This window comes from Typopeltis vanoorti, chromosome 13 (genome assembly GCF_054136105.1).
Source record: "Typopeltis vanoorti isolate ZY-2024b chromosome 13, IOZ_Tvanoo_1.0, whole genome shotgun sequence".
In the NCBI taxonomy this organism is placed as follows: Eukaryota; Metazoa; Arthropoda; class Arachnida; order Uropygi; family Thelyphonidae; genus Typopeltis; species Typopeltis vanoorti.
The window spans coordinates 33,076,326-33,091,056 of record NC_143561.1 but is presented as its reverse complement, the minus strand read 5'-3'; the positions used below and the strand labels follow the sequence as shown (position 1 = coordinate 33,091,056).

The 14,731-nt window shown below is 33.9% G+C and overlaps 1 protein-coding gene across 2 annotated transcripts in view; it reads left to right on the top strand.

The window, feature by feature from the left end:
• Positions 1 to 14,731, top strand: part of LOC150100038 (sorting nexin-13-like) — a 480,335-nt gene that overhangs the window by 383,786 nt on the left and 81,818 nt on the right. For both annotated transcript variants that reach the window (XM_090402415.1, XM_090402416.1), the window contains exons 19-20: positions 1,205 to 1,347; positions 13,913 to 14,128. In XM_090402415.1, the coding sequence (XP_090258541.1) occupies positions 1,205 to 1,347; positions 13,913 to 14,128 (359 nt within the window). The remainder of the gene's footprint in view (positions 1 to 1,204; positions 1,348 to 13,912; positions 14,129 to 14,731) is intronic.

Sequence of the window (14,731 nt, the reverse complement as noted above, 5' to 3'; positions counted from 1 at the left end):
ACATCTTTGAGATGTCCCCACAGCCAAAAGTTACAGAGTTCAGAACCAGCAAGCATGCTGGCCATGCTGTACAAAAATGGCAGCTGATGATTCTGTCCTCGGTAAAATGTCCGAAGCAACCATTTGATGACAGAGGTGGCAATGTGAAGAAAGACACCATCCTGCATAAAAACTCTTGAATCCAGGCACCGATGCTATTGAAGTGTTGGAATCACCTGATTGGTTAAGAGAGATGCATATCGTTGGCCGTTAACAGTGCAAGTAACGAGACCAGCAGGACTAAACTCCTTGAAAAAGAAAGGTCCGATAATGAATTCTGCTGTAAAACCACACCAAACTGTAACCTTAGGGGAATGAATCAGAATCTCTCACACAGCGTGTGGGTTTGCAGTTGTGTGTATTCGCAGCACCATCCAGATGGAAGTGAGCTTCGTCAGTCCAGAAAATGTTCCGTGACGAGTCGTTGTCCAGTTCAGTCTGAGCAAGAAACTCCAGGGCAAATGTTTCTCATGCACCCCAGTCAGGATTAAGCAGTTGCTTGAACGTGGGAGATCTTGTAAAGATAACAGCGCAGAATTTACCTTACGACTTCATGAACCTTGCTTACAGGTTTGTCTGAAGGGTGTGCTCCATGCACTGCTGCTTCCTGCAACATTAGCCAGCCTTTCTTCTTCTAATGCTGGGGCTACTTCCTCCCTGTCTGCCATTCAGGGGGCTTCCATCCTCTGCCAGGTTTGACATCTAAAGAATCTTGCCTCTTCAAATTTATGGATCATTTTGCATAAACCATTATTATTATTATTATTATTTGATACCTCCAGGGAGTCCAAAGACTCATCGAGGGGAATGGGGGAGAGTGCCAACAGCATTGAATGATTGATCTCCTTCCAACTACTAATCGTGCTCAAACTTGCTTAACTTTTTGTGTGAGCCATTAGTAGCAGAGGCTCTACCAATCGACCAACCTTTGCATTTGTAGTCATAGGACCCATTTAGTCTCTGTATACAAGTAACCCAGTCGTGAAGTTACTTCATGCACAAACTTTGTTTTCTTACACTTAGATAAAGGATGAAACAAAGAATACAATTTTGTGGCGTCTTTAATTTATAAAAAATTGAATAAAAATGAACTGTGTGATTGTAAACTATTTTAATAAGTAAAAATGTTTGTTTCTGTTTTAAATTTATCCCTTTATTCTTGCAGGTATAGCTAATTATTCGGGACATACATATGCAGTATATGCAATTAATGTCGCCCGTAAAGACCCTAATTGTCCAGAAGAGAGGTGGTGTGTTTTAAGGAGATATAGTGATTTTAGAGATTTTCATCTTTCTGTGATCGATAAGGTAAAGTTTCAACTTAATAATAAATTAACAAATCAAGATTTTTCTTAAGATCATCAATCTTATAATTTAATTTTGTGCTCTGTGTCCATCTACTTCTGAACCACTTAGAGAAATATAATAAAATCAAAATCCAGTTATCTGTTCACAGCTCTCAGTTGGATTATTGTGGATGCAATTGTGAAATTCTTACTGAAAAGGAACTAATATCTTATTTCATTACCCTGTAGAGGCAGCTATATAAAAATAAAGTTAATTCAGAAAAGTCAGGCTAAATGTGGTCTTAGAATGACTGTCTCCCACATCTTTGGCAAATTAATACTGCCATACTTATTGAATCCCCATGGGGCTTGCGACTTGCAGGCACGGGCATGGCTAACCCGGGGTCCCAGAGCTGAGTATGATCTATTTCAAAGCTTTTGGTCATACTTTTCTCTAACTCTTCCACTTCCTGCTTCTACCCTCATTCTAACATTCTTCCTAATGAGGATTCTTTACTTAAAACTTTCTGTCTGTCTCTTTTCTTGCTTACTAACCTCAGGAGGAGGTCCTCCATTCTCCCTGAAGCTATTAGAGTACTTGAGGGCTAGAGGTGTTTCCTCCTCTTTCAACTAACCACTAATAGTTATAGTAGTGGGCAGCAGCGCTACTTGTATTAACCTCCTGTAGCATACATGTTACAATACTGCGATGTGGAAGGCAAGGGGAAACCACCACATTACATTCCCAAGTAAAAGCAGGAATGGAAGTTAAAAATGAAATCAAGATTGGCAATGGAGCCTTCACTGAAGGAGTCATGCCCGGCAGGAGAAGTAACCGGGCTTCTCAGCTCGACAGCCAACGAAATCCTGGTACTTATTCAAAAACGAAGACAAGAAATAAACTGAATATTGGAACATGGAATGCAAGAACACTGCTAGAACCAGGTGAAATAGAAAATGTGAAAAAAAGAAATGGAAAGACTTGAAATAGACATTCTGGGCATTAGTGAGACGAGATGGGAGGGACAGGGTGATTTCTGGAGTGGAGAATTTTGGATAATATATTCAGGACAAAAGAAGGGCGAGTCAGGTGTTGCAATAATGCTTCATAAAAAAGTTGGAAAGTTAATCACTACAATAATTAACTATAGTGATAGAATCATGGCGATAAGCATTCAAAATGAACCAGTAAACCTCAATATTATAATGGTCTACATGCCAACATCACAACATAGCAATGAAGAAATAGAAGAAATTTATGAACAAATAGAAGAAATCTGGAGCAGCTTTAAAGACAGAGACAGTACAATAATAATGGGAGATTGGAATGCTATAGTGGGAGAAGAGAGCAATGATAATGTTTCAGGAAGATTTGGTCTTGGACATAGGAATGAAAGAGAAAAGCAATTAATAGAATTTTGTACACAAAAACAGTTAGTTATAGCAAATACACTATTTCAAGTTCCAAAAAGAAGAAAATATACACCTGGAAAGCACCTGGGGAATCAAATAGATATCAAATAGATTATATATTGGTCAAGAAAAGATACAGAAACCAAATAAAAAATTGCAAAAGCTATCCAGGTGCTAACATTAGTAGTGACCATAACTTTGTCTTAATGAAAACAGAACTGAAACATAGGAAACAAATCCAAAGATACAAACCAATAAGATGGAACCTTGAAGAATTAAAGATTAAAATCAATGATAAGGAGTAAAGAAGTAAAGAGAGGATACCAAGAGGCAACTGATCATAACATTCCAGAAAACATAAATAGTCAGAATAATATTGAAAACCAGTGGAATATGATTAAAGAGTTAATTACAAATTCATCAAATCAATTATTGAATTGAAAAATGCAGAAAAAGAAAAAAGAAAACATTGGATAACAGATGAAATACTTGGCCTTATGGATGAAAGAAGAAAATATAAAAATGCTGTTAAAGAAGAAGATGTGAGCAAATACAAATATCTTAAAAATCAAATTACAAGAAAATGTAGACAAGCCAAAAAAGAATACCTGAAAGAACAGTGTAATAACATAGATGAATTATTTTAAAAAAGAAAACATAGAGAAAGCCTATAAAGAAATTAACAAACTGACTTTCAAATTTAATAAGAACAGCAAAAACAATGCCATTAAAGATGAAAATGGAAAATTACTAATAGAATCTGAGGATGTATTAATGGAATGGAAGAATTATCTTGAAAAACTCTATAATGGCGACGAACTTGATGTTGATATCAGCATAGAAAATCAAAATGAAGATAATCTAGGACCCCCAATAATGTGAGAAGAATTTGATAAAGCACTGTCCGAAATGAGTAAGGGAAAAAGTCCAGGTGTAGACAATATTCCTATAGAACTGCTACGAAATCTAGGTGATGAGACAAAAACCTTACTCTATCAATTAATAGCCCAAATCTGTGATAGAGGAGAAATACCAAAGGAGTTTATGAAATCAACCATAATACCAATACCAAAAAAGAATAATGCAAACAAATGCAGCCAATTTAGAACAATAGCTTTAATCCCACATATTAGAAAAATTCTGATAAAAATTATTCAAAAATAGATTGTCTATTGGATGAAGACCAATTTGGATTCAGAAAGAATAAAGGAACAAGAGAGGCAATACTCTGTTTAAGAACAATAATAGAGAGAAGATTAGACCTTAGTCAAAATACTTACATTTGCTTCCTTGATTTAGAGAAAGCATTTATAAAGTAAACCAGCAAATACTCCTAAATTGTCTAACTAATATTGGCATAGATTTGAGGGATAGGAAAATAATTTATCAAATTTACAAAAATCAAAATGGACAGATTAAAATCAATGATAAGGAGAAAATAATAAATATCAGGAGTGGAGTAAGACAAGGATGTATACTTTCACCACTTTTATTTAATTTATATATTGAAAAGGCCATTCAGGAAACTAAAGATAAAATAAATAGTGGCATAAAGATAAATGGTGAGCAAGTCGTGTATAAGATTTGCTGATGACATAGCCCTTGTAGCAGAAAACAGAAGAACGTTAAAAACAATGCTAGAATTACTAAATAATAACCCTGAAAAATATAAAATGAAAATCAACACAGATAAGACTAAAATAATTGTTACAGGCAAAATCCCTATCAATACAGAACATATAGACATCAGCAGGAAACAAATAAAACAAGTGAAAAGCTTTAAATATTTAGGTAGCCTAATAACAGAAGATGGCAGAACAAGAGAAGACATAAGATCAAGAATAAACAACACAAAAGCCCAATTCTCTAAGATGAAAAGCATTTTAACAGGAAACCTCAACCTACAATTGAAAAAAAAATTAGTAAAGACATTGATATGGAGCATTGCACTGTATAGATGTGAAACCTTTATTCTAGGCATAGAAGATGTAAGAAGATTGGAGGCTTTTGAAATGTGGTGCTGGCGTCGCATGAACAAAATAAAATGGACAAAAAAAAAATCAAACCAACAAGTCCTGAGAGAGATAAACGAAACAAGAACGCTAATAAAATCGATCAAAATTAGAAGAGATGGGTGGTTTGGACACATACTTCGACATGATGGACTTGTGAAAAGAATAACTGAAGGCAAAATAGAGGGGGAAAGAAGAAAAGGCAGACCAAGGAAAAGCTTTCTTGACCAAGTCAAAGACAGCACGGGTTTGAGGCGTTACCAGGAGGTTAAGAGAAAAAGTCAATAACAGAGCGAAATGGAGGAAATTGCTGCTGAGCTACCAGTCCCAAGACTGATGCAACCGATGATGATACTTATTGAGATTGGATGAAGAAAGGAGATAATTTCGTGTTTAGTATGGTTTCCAGACTAAGGGAAAAATAAATAAATAAAAATAATATATATATAATATGATAAAATAAAAGGAAAAAATCTCGAGCCCCTCACCATGCAATTTACTATAGGTTTACAAAAACCTTTCATGGGTGTGGGAGCCACATATCAAATGGGGGTGAAATTAGTCATCTATTAACCAGATTGCTATGCTGAAGAAAATAAGCTATTCACTTTAGGACATTTTGTGAGTCTTTCATTTTTATGATGATGATCTCCCTTGGATTTCAGGATTTTTTATTTCTATTTTTCCTTAACTGATTTATTTCCAATCCACCTATCAGATTCATTAGTTGGAATTGGTTTAAAGTAATTGGAATGTCTTATGAATTGCTAACGTAGTGTTTTATTTCACTTTCTCTTATTCCATGAATTATTCTTTTATCTTGTTCAATTTTCACTAAAATTGTGCTTAATTAGCCAAAATGTTTTACTTGTTTTAAAAGTTCTTTTATGGGTTCTTCATAAATAATGGATTTGTTGCATGAATGTACCTGTTCCCATAGTTTTTGCCTTTTTATTGCCTGATTTCCTTGCCATATTTGTTACATCAGTTATTCAGTTTACTTTTTTAGTCCTGAAAATTAGTACTGGATTTATTTTGATGTATAATAGAATCCTCATAAAGTAAAGGGCTGAATTTAATATCTCCAGTTTTAATATCAAGTTTAATGCCACTTTCCTTCATAATGTGATTCATGTGGATGATGAATATGATTGGAGATAAATAATGTGAGCTCTTGATGCAAAATCTGTCACCTGATTTTGCATCAAATCATTTCCTGTACCTCCTTCAGTCCTAATGTTGACTTGCAACTTAAATATCGACCTCTACTCTATATGATTGTAGTTTTTTCAAATAATCTACTAGAAATGAGAATAGAATGAGTACAAGAATTAATACGAAAATCAAAAGTTCAGCGTCCACATCAATAGCACAAAACCATGGAAAAGCAGGAAAAAAACTGATCATGATGGCATTACATGGTATCTATCAGTTGAATCCATATAAAATCCATATTTTTTTTTTATCCAGAGGTTTAGAAAATATTCAAGAATATCCAGTTTTTAAGTCATAAAAAAAAAAATCAACATACCAGTGTTGATTTAGAAAATAACATTCACTTACAGTGTTTTATATTCATAATTACGAAATTAATACTGGCAAAAATACATAAAAATTATTTAATAAATCATTTACTAGTTTTGTATAACAATATTGTGTCTTCTTCAGATTGATACAATAAAACACAAATATAAAAGAGGTATTAACGCAGAAATTTCTAAATAACAAACAGTAATTTTTTTAATGAATTCTGCACACACGACAGATATTGAATGCAGGAACAGGATATCATAAGCATGGGTCATTGTTACAGGACATAACATATTTTGTCTCATAGCCTAATTTCCACATGTAGATCTCTTATGTATGTTGCCCAGAGATTGTTTAATGTCACACCTCAGTTTTTATTACACTGGGTAGGACATCTTATCATCTCACTAGTCTCTTTCAATTTGCATACATAAGTATTAAATTCTGTGTGTGATATTTTGGGGATTTGCCAGTTGACTTGATGATTTTTTGTTGGTGTATGAAAGGCCAATCCAAGGATTTATGGATTTGTTTTATCTCCTTATCTCTGACATGTTCTTTTTCACAGATGTCTTCAGAATGTCCTGTCTATCCAACATAACAGACAATGCAATAGATTTTATAAACTCTTAGTCTCTTCATAGGTTGATGCGGCTGTTTAGGTGATATTAACATAGTGGAAATTTTTTGTAGAAGTCTAAAGGCAACTTTTAAGTTGTGTTTTTGTAAGACTGGCAATTTGTCTGTAACTTTCTTGATATAGGGTAAGAAACTGCACCTCTGTATTCATCTGACTGCTGTCTTGGAACCCTCATTGGTTTATTTAATACATTATGAATAGTTTTGATGTAACCATTTAAATGTAAATGATTACAACGAGTATTTACATTCATATCACACTTTAATGGAATAATTTACAGCACAAAGAGAAATAATTAAACAGTGGGTTTAATTGAATTTCAATATTCATCTCAGTCACAGAGACATCATCAGGTGAATACAGTATTAAAATTGTAATAACACACACTAAAATACACAAGAAACAATAAGTGGAAGAAATGAGATAGACTAAATAAAGACTAAAGTCTTATGGGGGGTGCCCTCTATAAATGTGTATGGTTTTGTATATGCAAAGACCAGTCTCTCTACCAATGCTGAGTTAAATGAAGAAAACTTGTTTTCTGCACCAATGGCAGTCATATCTTCTGACCTCCCCATCCCCAACCATCACCACATCCATAAACACAGATGGAAATCTCTCCAACTGTAAGCTTCATGCTTTATGAAAACTCTGCAAAGACAACAACATAATTATTACTAGACTTGACAAAGGTAATGTTACTGTTGTCCTCAGTTCTAGTGATTATAATAGAAAAATGAATGTTCTACTTTCTACTCAGCGGCTGCACCACTTTTAAACCACTGGATTATGATTCTACTAAGTCTCAGAATAAAACGTTACAAAGGCTTCTGAAAAATGTCACATCTTGGCCTCCTGAAATTGTTAAAAACTTAAACCTTTTATTCCACCCCCCCCCCCGATATATGAATTGCCAAAAATTGATAAACCCAACTACCCTCTCCTTTCCATAGTAGATGCTACTGACTTTCCCTCCTTTAAATTAGCCATACAGTAAGCAAAATCTTTAATTCAGTGGTTCTCAACCTTTGTAAGACCATGGCCTGGTAAATTCTTTTTTTTTTCTATAAGATGAGGGCTGGGTCCCAACAAATTTATTCATAAATGCCTTTCCAATTTTTTTTAAAGTTCATACATTAAACTAACATAAGTATTAATAATTAATTATTGCATAACCATAAAGAGTATTAGTAAACTTATGTATATGGTGTGGCATGTTGACAAATATAAAATTACATTTAAATTAGTTAGCAATCACTGGACTAATGAAATCTTGTAGGATATTGTAGTTTCCTCAGGCCAACATCATTAAATTAATTTGTGCTGATTTTCATTGACATATCCCATTCTGATCACTAAAAAGTTATAATATTATTCAGTGTAAAATTGATTATTGTATTATTAAATTGATTTTGATGATGTTGGTTTGAAATAAAAAAAAAAAAACAGTAGTGAGAAAAATATTTATGCATTGTAACTCACTGCAGAAATCAGCTGAGCAGGGAAAGCAGCAGAAGAATGTCAACTTGTTGGTGAAACACTTATTATCACATACACACCAAATATTTATATATGCAAGGTATGTAATTTAATAAATAAAAATGTCTGAATCTCTCAATTCTAAACACTAGTTCCAACACAAATTAATATTTTGAATTTAAAAACACAGCACTTTAACAAAGCAATTATAAGTTATTGAAAAAGTTAAACTTAGTTTCTTTTATGACAACTGAGTTTTTGAAGGTTTTAGTTGGCTAGTGAGACTTTTGTTGTTGTTTTCTGTTTTCTAGCTTATTAATTCTTGGATGAATTGAAGTGATAGCCAAAGGAAAACAGCCAGAAAGTTGTAGGCAGTTTCTCTATTTCATTTTAAGCACAGTCATGGCAGAAAATGCAGTTTCACAAAGATATGTGGTGGAAAAACAAAAAAGAAATCTCTTTGCTATTTCACGTATATGCGTTTTTCATTCTTATCCAGAATTTCGAATTACTCACAGAGTTAAAAGTACTTTCCAGTCCTTTGTCCGATGATAATTCAATAAGTTAACAGTTTCTTCATGAGAAAGGGCTGTCTATTTGTGTTCAACAAAGGGGTTCACAATCTACATATTTTGTCTCCGGGGATCCTCACGTTCAGGATAATACTTTTCAAACAACATCAACAACATCTTCAAGTGTGCTGCAATAATATCTGAAACTGAATTCTGTGAATAGAAATCATCTGCTTCCATAATATAATCTGAGTACAACTGAAACATTTCATTATTTCTTTCTGCAGTCATATTAGGCCAGAATTTGAGTTTCTTTTTGAATGATTCGATCTTGTTTCAAGCATTAAATATTGTTGTATCTGGACCTTAAAGGTTTAAATTCAACTTGTTTATGTAAGAAAATATGTCACTCAGATATGCCAGCCTGGATAACCATTTCTTATCCTGGAAATAATGGAACAGGTCACTTTTCTTATCAATTAGAAACAGCTCAACTTCGTTTCGGAGTTCGTATAATCTCTTGAGAACTTTACCGTGGGACAACCAACGAACTTCCGAATGGAAAAGAAGATTTTGATGATCAGAGCCTATTTCATCGTACAATGCTTTTAACAGTCTTGTATTTAAAGCTCTGTTTTTTATATAATTAATTTTAACAGATTGAGACAGGACTTCATTAAGCTCAGGTGCCAATTTTTTGGAGGCCAGGTTTTGCCTATGAATGTAGCAATACATTGACAATAAGTTATTGCCTTCCATATCCTTAATTTTAGTGACTAAACCTAAATTTCTACCTGTAAGACAGGCATACAAACTCCAATGCAATTTTTCCATTTAAGACCTCTCTCTTCAATGAAACAATTTAAAACTGAAAATTTCATGGCTGGTAGTGTGCGTAGGTAATTCAGAAACACTTCAAATATCTTCCTTCGTGTCACTTGCATCATAAACAATGTATATTATATACATAAGTAAAATATTATTGTTCTGAATATCTGTAGATTCGTCCAGTTGTAATGCAAACAATTTCGATTTTTTTCAACGAGTTGTGTTTCTGTATCTTCTGCCTTTCAACTGTATCATTCGACAGTGGGATGTCTTTCATTTTACTTGCTACAGACTGGCATAATACTTCATTACAAGCAGCATTCAAAGAATGCTTAATGAGTTCTCCAATGGAATACGGTTTTTTACATTTAGCTCTCCGTAATGATATTAAATAGGATGCTGTCAGAAGTGAAGTGTCAGTGGTTGAAGCTTGGGAAATAATTTTCTTTTCTATTTTAAGTGCATCTCTTTTATGCATCAAGAACTCAATGCGTTTGTTGACTAGATTGAATTGTCTTGTGTTGAGATGTCGGGTAAGTCGTGATGGCTTCATAGCTTCATTTCCCAGAATATTAGCACAAATGACACATTGAGGTCGTGGCAATTGGTCAGTGTCAGGGCATTGTATGAAACCAAATTTTAAATAGCTGTCCATGTACTTACGAGTGAATGCAGACTTTGTTTTTTCCTCCTATGTGCTGGTAGTTTTCCCCTCCTTTTGTGCATCCTGGAGATCACTCTGTAGGCTTGAGGTGGATGATTCATTATTTGTTGCGTCACAAATACCTTCAGTGTGAGATTTCTTAACAACAAAATTAAACAAAGTCCTTGTCTCTTATTCATATTAAAATTTCAATCTGTAGGCCTATTACTTTTAAAAAATCATGGCACTTGGGTTTCAAAATAAGCATTTACACACTGCAATGCAAACTTGTGAAGAAACAGTATTCAGTATTACTAGATTTGAGAACCGGATACAGACTGCCTTGATCTTCAATTTCAGTGGAAAAATTTTCTTTATACTTCCTTGCTGGTTGTCACTAACATTTGCAACACAGATGTTATTTCATTCAGTTTTGAGAACAGCAGATACACTACCCATTGTTGTTAATTAGCTTGCAGGCGATTTTATGACTGGTTATAAACAGCGGTATTCCCTTTCCCAAATGTTGAAAGATTTTGATGTCTGAAAATTCCTGATAATTCATGAATACTTACATGTTTAAAAATACATGGCTTGGTCATTGACATTTGCTACACAGATATTATTTAGACATTCTGGGTCTGAGCTTTTCGACACATTCACAAATATTATTCTCCTCAGAATATTTCCACTATAAAATGTTTATTCATGAAAACTAAAATGACAAATTCCAGGAGAACTTCTTGCAGCCCGGTATAATTGATGCCAGGGCCCGGTACCGGGCTGCAGCCTGGCAGTTGAGAAACACTGCTTTAATTCCACTTACTGGCCACACTTATAAAAAAATTCCACTCATTTCAAATCTTTAATTCAGAATTTTGTTTTAAACAATAATGATATTATGGTGAGCTTTGATGTTTCCTCCTTATTCACAAATATGCCCCTTTCCGACAATCTTAATTTACTGAAAAATGTCCCCCCCCCCCCCCCCGACATTATTGATCTTTTTAATTTTGCTATCCATACTAGTTACTTCTTCTGGAAGGGCACCTTATATAAACAGATAGAAGGTACTTCAATGGGCTCTCCCCTCTTGTCCCCCTCTGTTTAATTTCTATATAGAGTATTTTGAAAAAAATGCTTGATAGTACCAGTCTCTAACCTTCTATTTGATTAAGATATATTGATGATGTGTTCTGTATTTGGCAACATGGCTCAGACACATTAGACCCTTTCCTCCTCCACCTCAACAGTCAATACACACCAGAATCCGGTTCACTATTGAAAAATCAAAAAAACAACAGCTTGCTTTTTCTTAGATACTCTAATCACGTCTTCCCAATGATACTCTTTCTTTCTCAGTTTACAGAAAACCCATCCATACAAGCAGATACATAAATTTTTCCATACCCCTTCTCAGCAATATGGGGTCAGCAAAATCCTTGTCAACATAACCTCCAACCTCTATTTCCATTCCAACCTTCCCTTACAGTGGAACTTTTCTTTATTTGCCAAACCTGGTCCAGTGGTTACAATGCCAAAAAAAAATCTACAAATTGTCTGTCCCTTCCACCTCCTAACATTCGACATTAAGACTACAGTAATGCCATTACTATTCCCTACTGGGACACATCAGAAAAAAAATAGACAGAACTTTGAAGAAATATAATCTCTGCACTGCTTTCAAACCTCATTTGAAGCAGGCTTTCCTTCTCTACTCTCCTAAGGATCTGCTTCCTCTCCTCTCTATTCCAGGTGTTTACAACGTTCCTTGTTCTTAGAGTTGGGTGGGAGGCCTAATTCTTAGGTCTCCCACCCAACATCTGAGGCTAGTCAACAGCACCCATAGAGGGTGCCCCCTCATAGAACTTTACTCTTTATTTATTCTGTTTCATTTCTTCCACTTATTATTTCTTGTTTGTTATTACAATTTATTTCTTTTTTAATTTAATTTTTTATGTTTTATGTGTGTTATTACAATTTAAAATTATTCCATCCAAGTGCAACACAAAACAGTTACAACATAGACACTATTAATAACATAATAAATAAATATAGTGTATCTTTACTAACTTCTTCCTCCCCTCACAAGTGTATTATATTGTTGCTGTTTATATTCCAAGTCAAGGTCACATGCACACTTTAGGTATGAAACCTTCCTGAAATTTTTATTTTATATATTTATTTGTTTTTAATATTTTTTCAGAAGAAGTGTAGTAGTAGTAGTATCTTTAAAACTCAAGGAACTTGCTCAGGTGGCCAATTTTATTTGATATATGTAATTCACGCAAATCACCACCTTGGTACAAGCATATTCTTCTACACTAGTTACCACACTGATCTCAAACTCTAATTCTAAAGCTGCTCTCTGAGGTGGTGGTGGTGGTGGAGGGGATATATACTAGCAGAAGCATAAGTGTCCATGTTTACAATCTAATATGTATGTGTGATTATGATTTAATTATAATAAATAAAAATAAAATTTAAAAATTTCATGTTTTCTATTCATTCCAGAGAGTAGACCATAACCTTAGTTAAGCACCTTAACAATTTCATAACATAAGATAAGGTTATAAGGTTGAAATCATGATCCCCACCTCCTTACAGTATTGAGGTTACAAATGACAGATTATCTCTTAATGTTTGGATTTAAATGCGATTACAACTGAATACATCTATTAATTGCATATGTTTTAAGAGCTCCTAAAACATATGCAATTAATAGATGTATTCAGTAGGAGGATGAAAAATTTCCAGAAAGATGGAAAACCATGTTCTTTCTTTGCAAGACTGACTTCCCTTCAGTTGAAAATAACTTATAACAGTTCTTTGAATCCAAATCTCTCTGGCCAAAGGACAAATATTGTGACATCCTTCATGACTGCATCACATTGGCTATAAATGAATAAGGGCTATAAATTCATGTCCTCCTTCCTAGTCTCTTCTCTCTTCAAGCTGTAATTACATTAGGATCTGCTAATATGCAAATTCCAGAAAGTAGATACAGACCTAGAATCAGGCCTATAATTGTCAGACTTCTGCCCCACTCTCAGGTTTCAGTATAGATAATTGTAGTAATCATGAAGCATGATGGCAAGAAACATTAAGTTATTGATAGATTGATGGATAAGATGTTTAAAGCAGTATACCACTATACTATAAAGGAATATTACCATAATTTGCAATTGTTGAGAAATAATCTCCACACCACAGGCAAATTGGTTAATAAATAAACCATTAAGGAAACAGAAACCTTGTGTTCAAAAACTTTATTTTTGAACACAAGGTTTCTGTTTCCTTAAACTTAAAAGTTTGCATAGACAAAGTTTATAAGTTTATGCAAGTATAACATCTGCATTAAAAAAAAAAAATTTTAAAAAAGATATGTCATTGAAAATCGTGATGGTTCTTGTTATCTGTGCATATAAAAAAAAAAGCATTGGATATGGTTTGATTTTGTCACAAGATCTGCATACCCAGTGTTAACTGATAAACCATTTTTTATTAATGAGTAATAATTTTTTTTCCAGTTTCCCAGCCTATCTAGTTTACAATTTCCTGGAAAGAAAGCATTTAATAATTTAAGTCGACAGTTCCTGGAGAAACGCACACACCAGTTAAATGAATATTTGCAGTGCCTAATAAATCCGGAGGTTCTCAGCTCCTCTTCTGGTCTTAGAAATATGGTATTACATTTCCTCGAACCAAAGGTGTATGAAAAAGGAAAAAGGCCACTTTCCAAAACTGTAAGTTTAAAAGTCACATAGGTTAACATTAGTTTATTTTTAATATTCTATTCACTTTGAGATGCTGCATTAAGTGACTTGCTTCCCACATATTTGCGACAGGTGATCAGTAACTAGCACAGTTTTTTCTTTTCATTCATCCACATTGGCTGGTAGCATCAGTGAGACAAACAGAAATCTCTACCATAACTCAAGAAGCAAGATCGGGAAATTATTAAGTCCAACACATGTAAAAGTTGACATTACTACATGTCTTGTGACTGTATTTGAAACACCGAGAGTTATTCTTCTTAATTCTGTAAGTTTCACTTCTGTAACAAAAAAAAAAAAAAAAAAAGCATGGAAATGGATGAAATACCACATATACAGAAGAACACATCTACACACAAAGCTTAAACATATTTTCAAGCACTTGTCCTCATCTGGTAAAGGTGCAGATGATTTTCATCACCTGGTGTAAGACCAAAATCATTCTAATTGGAGGCCTGAACTTGAAAGGGTTCTCACATATGGTTTCTAGAGAGTTTAAATTCCTCAATAACCTAACTCTTAACTGAATGAATGTAAGATGTGCTAAGCGTATTTTATATATTTAGTATTGTA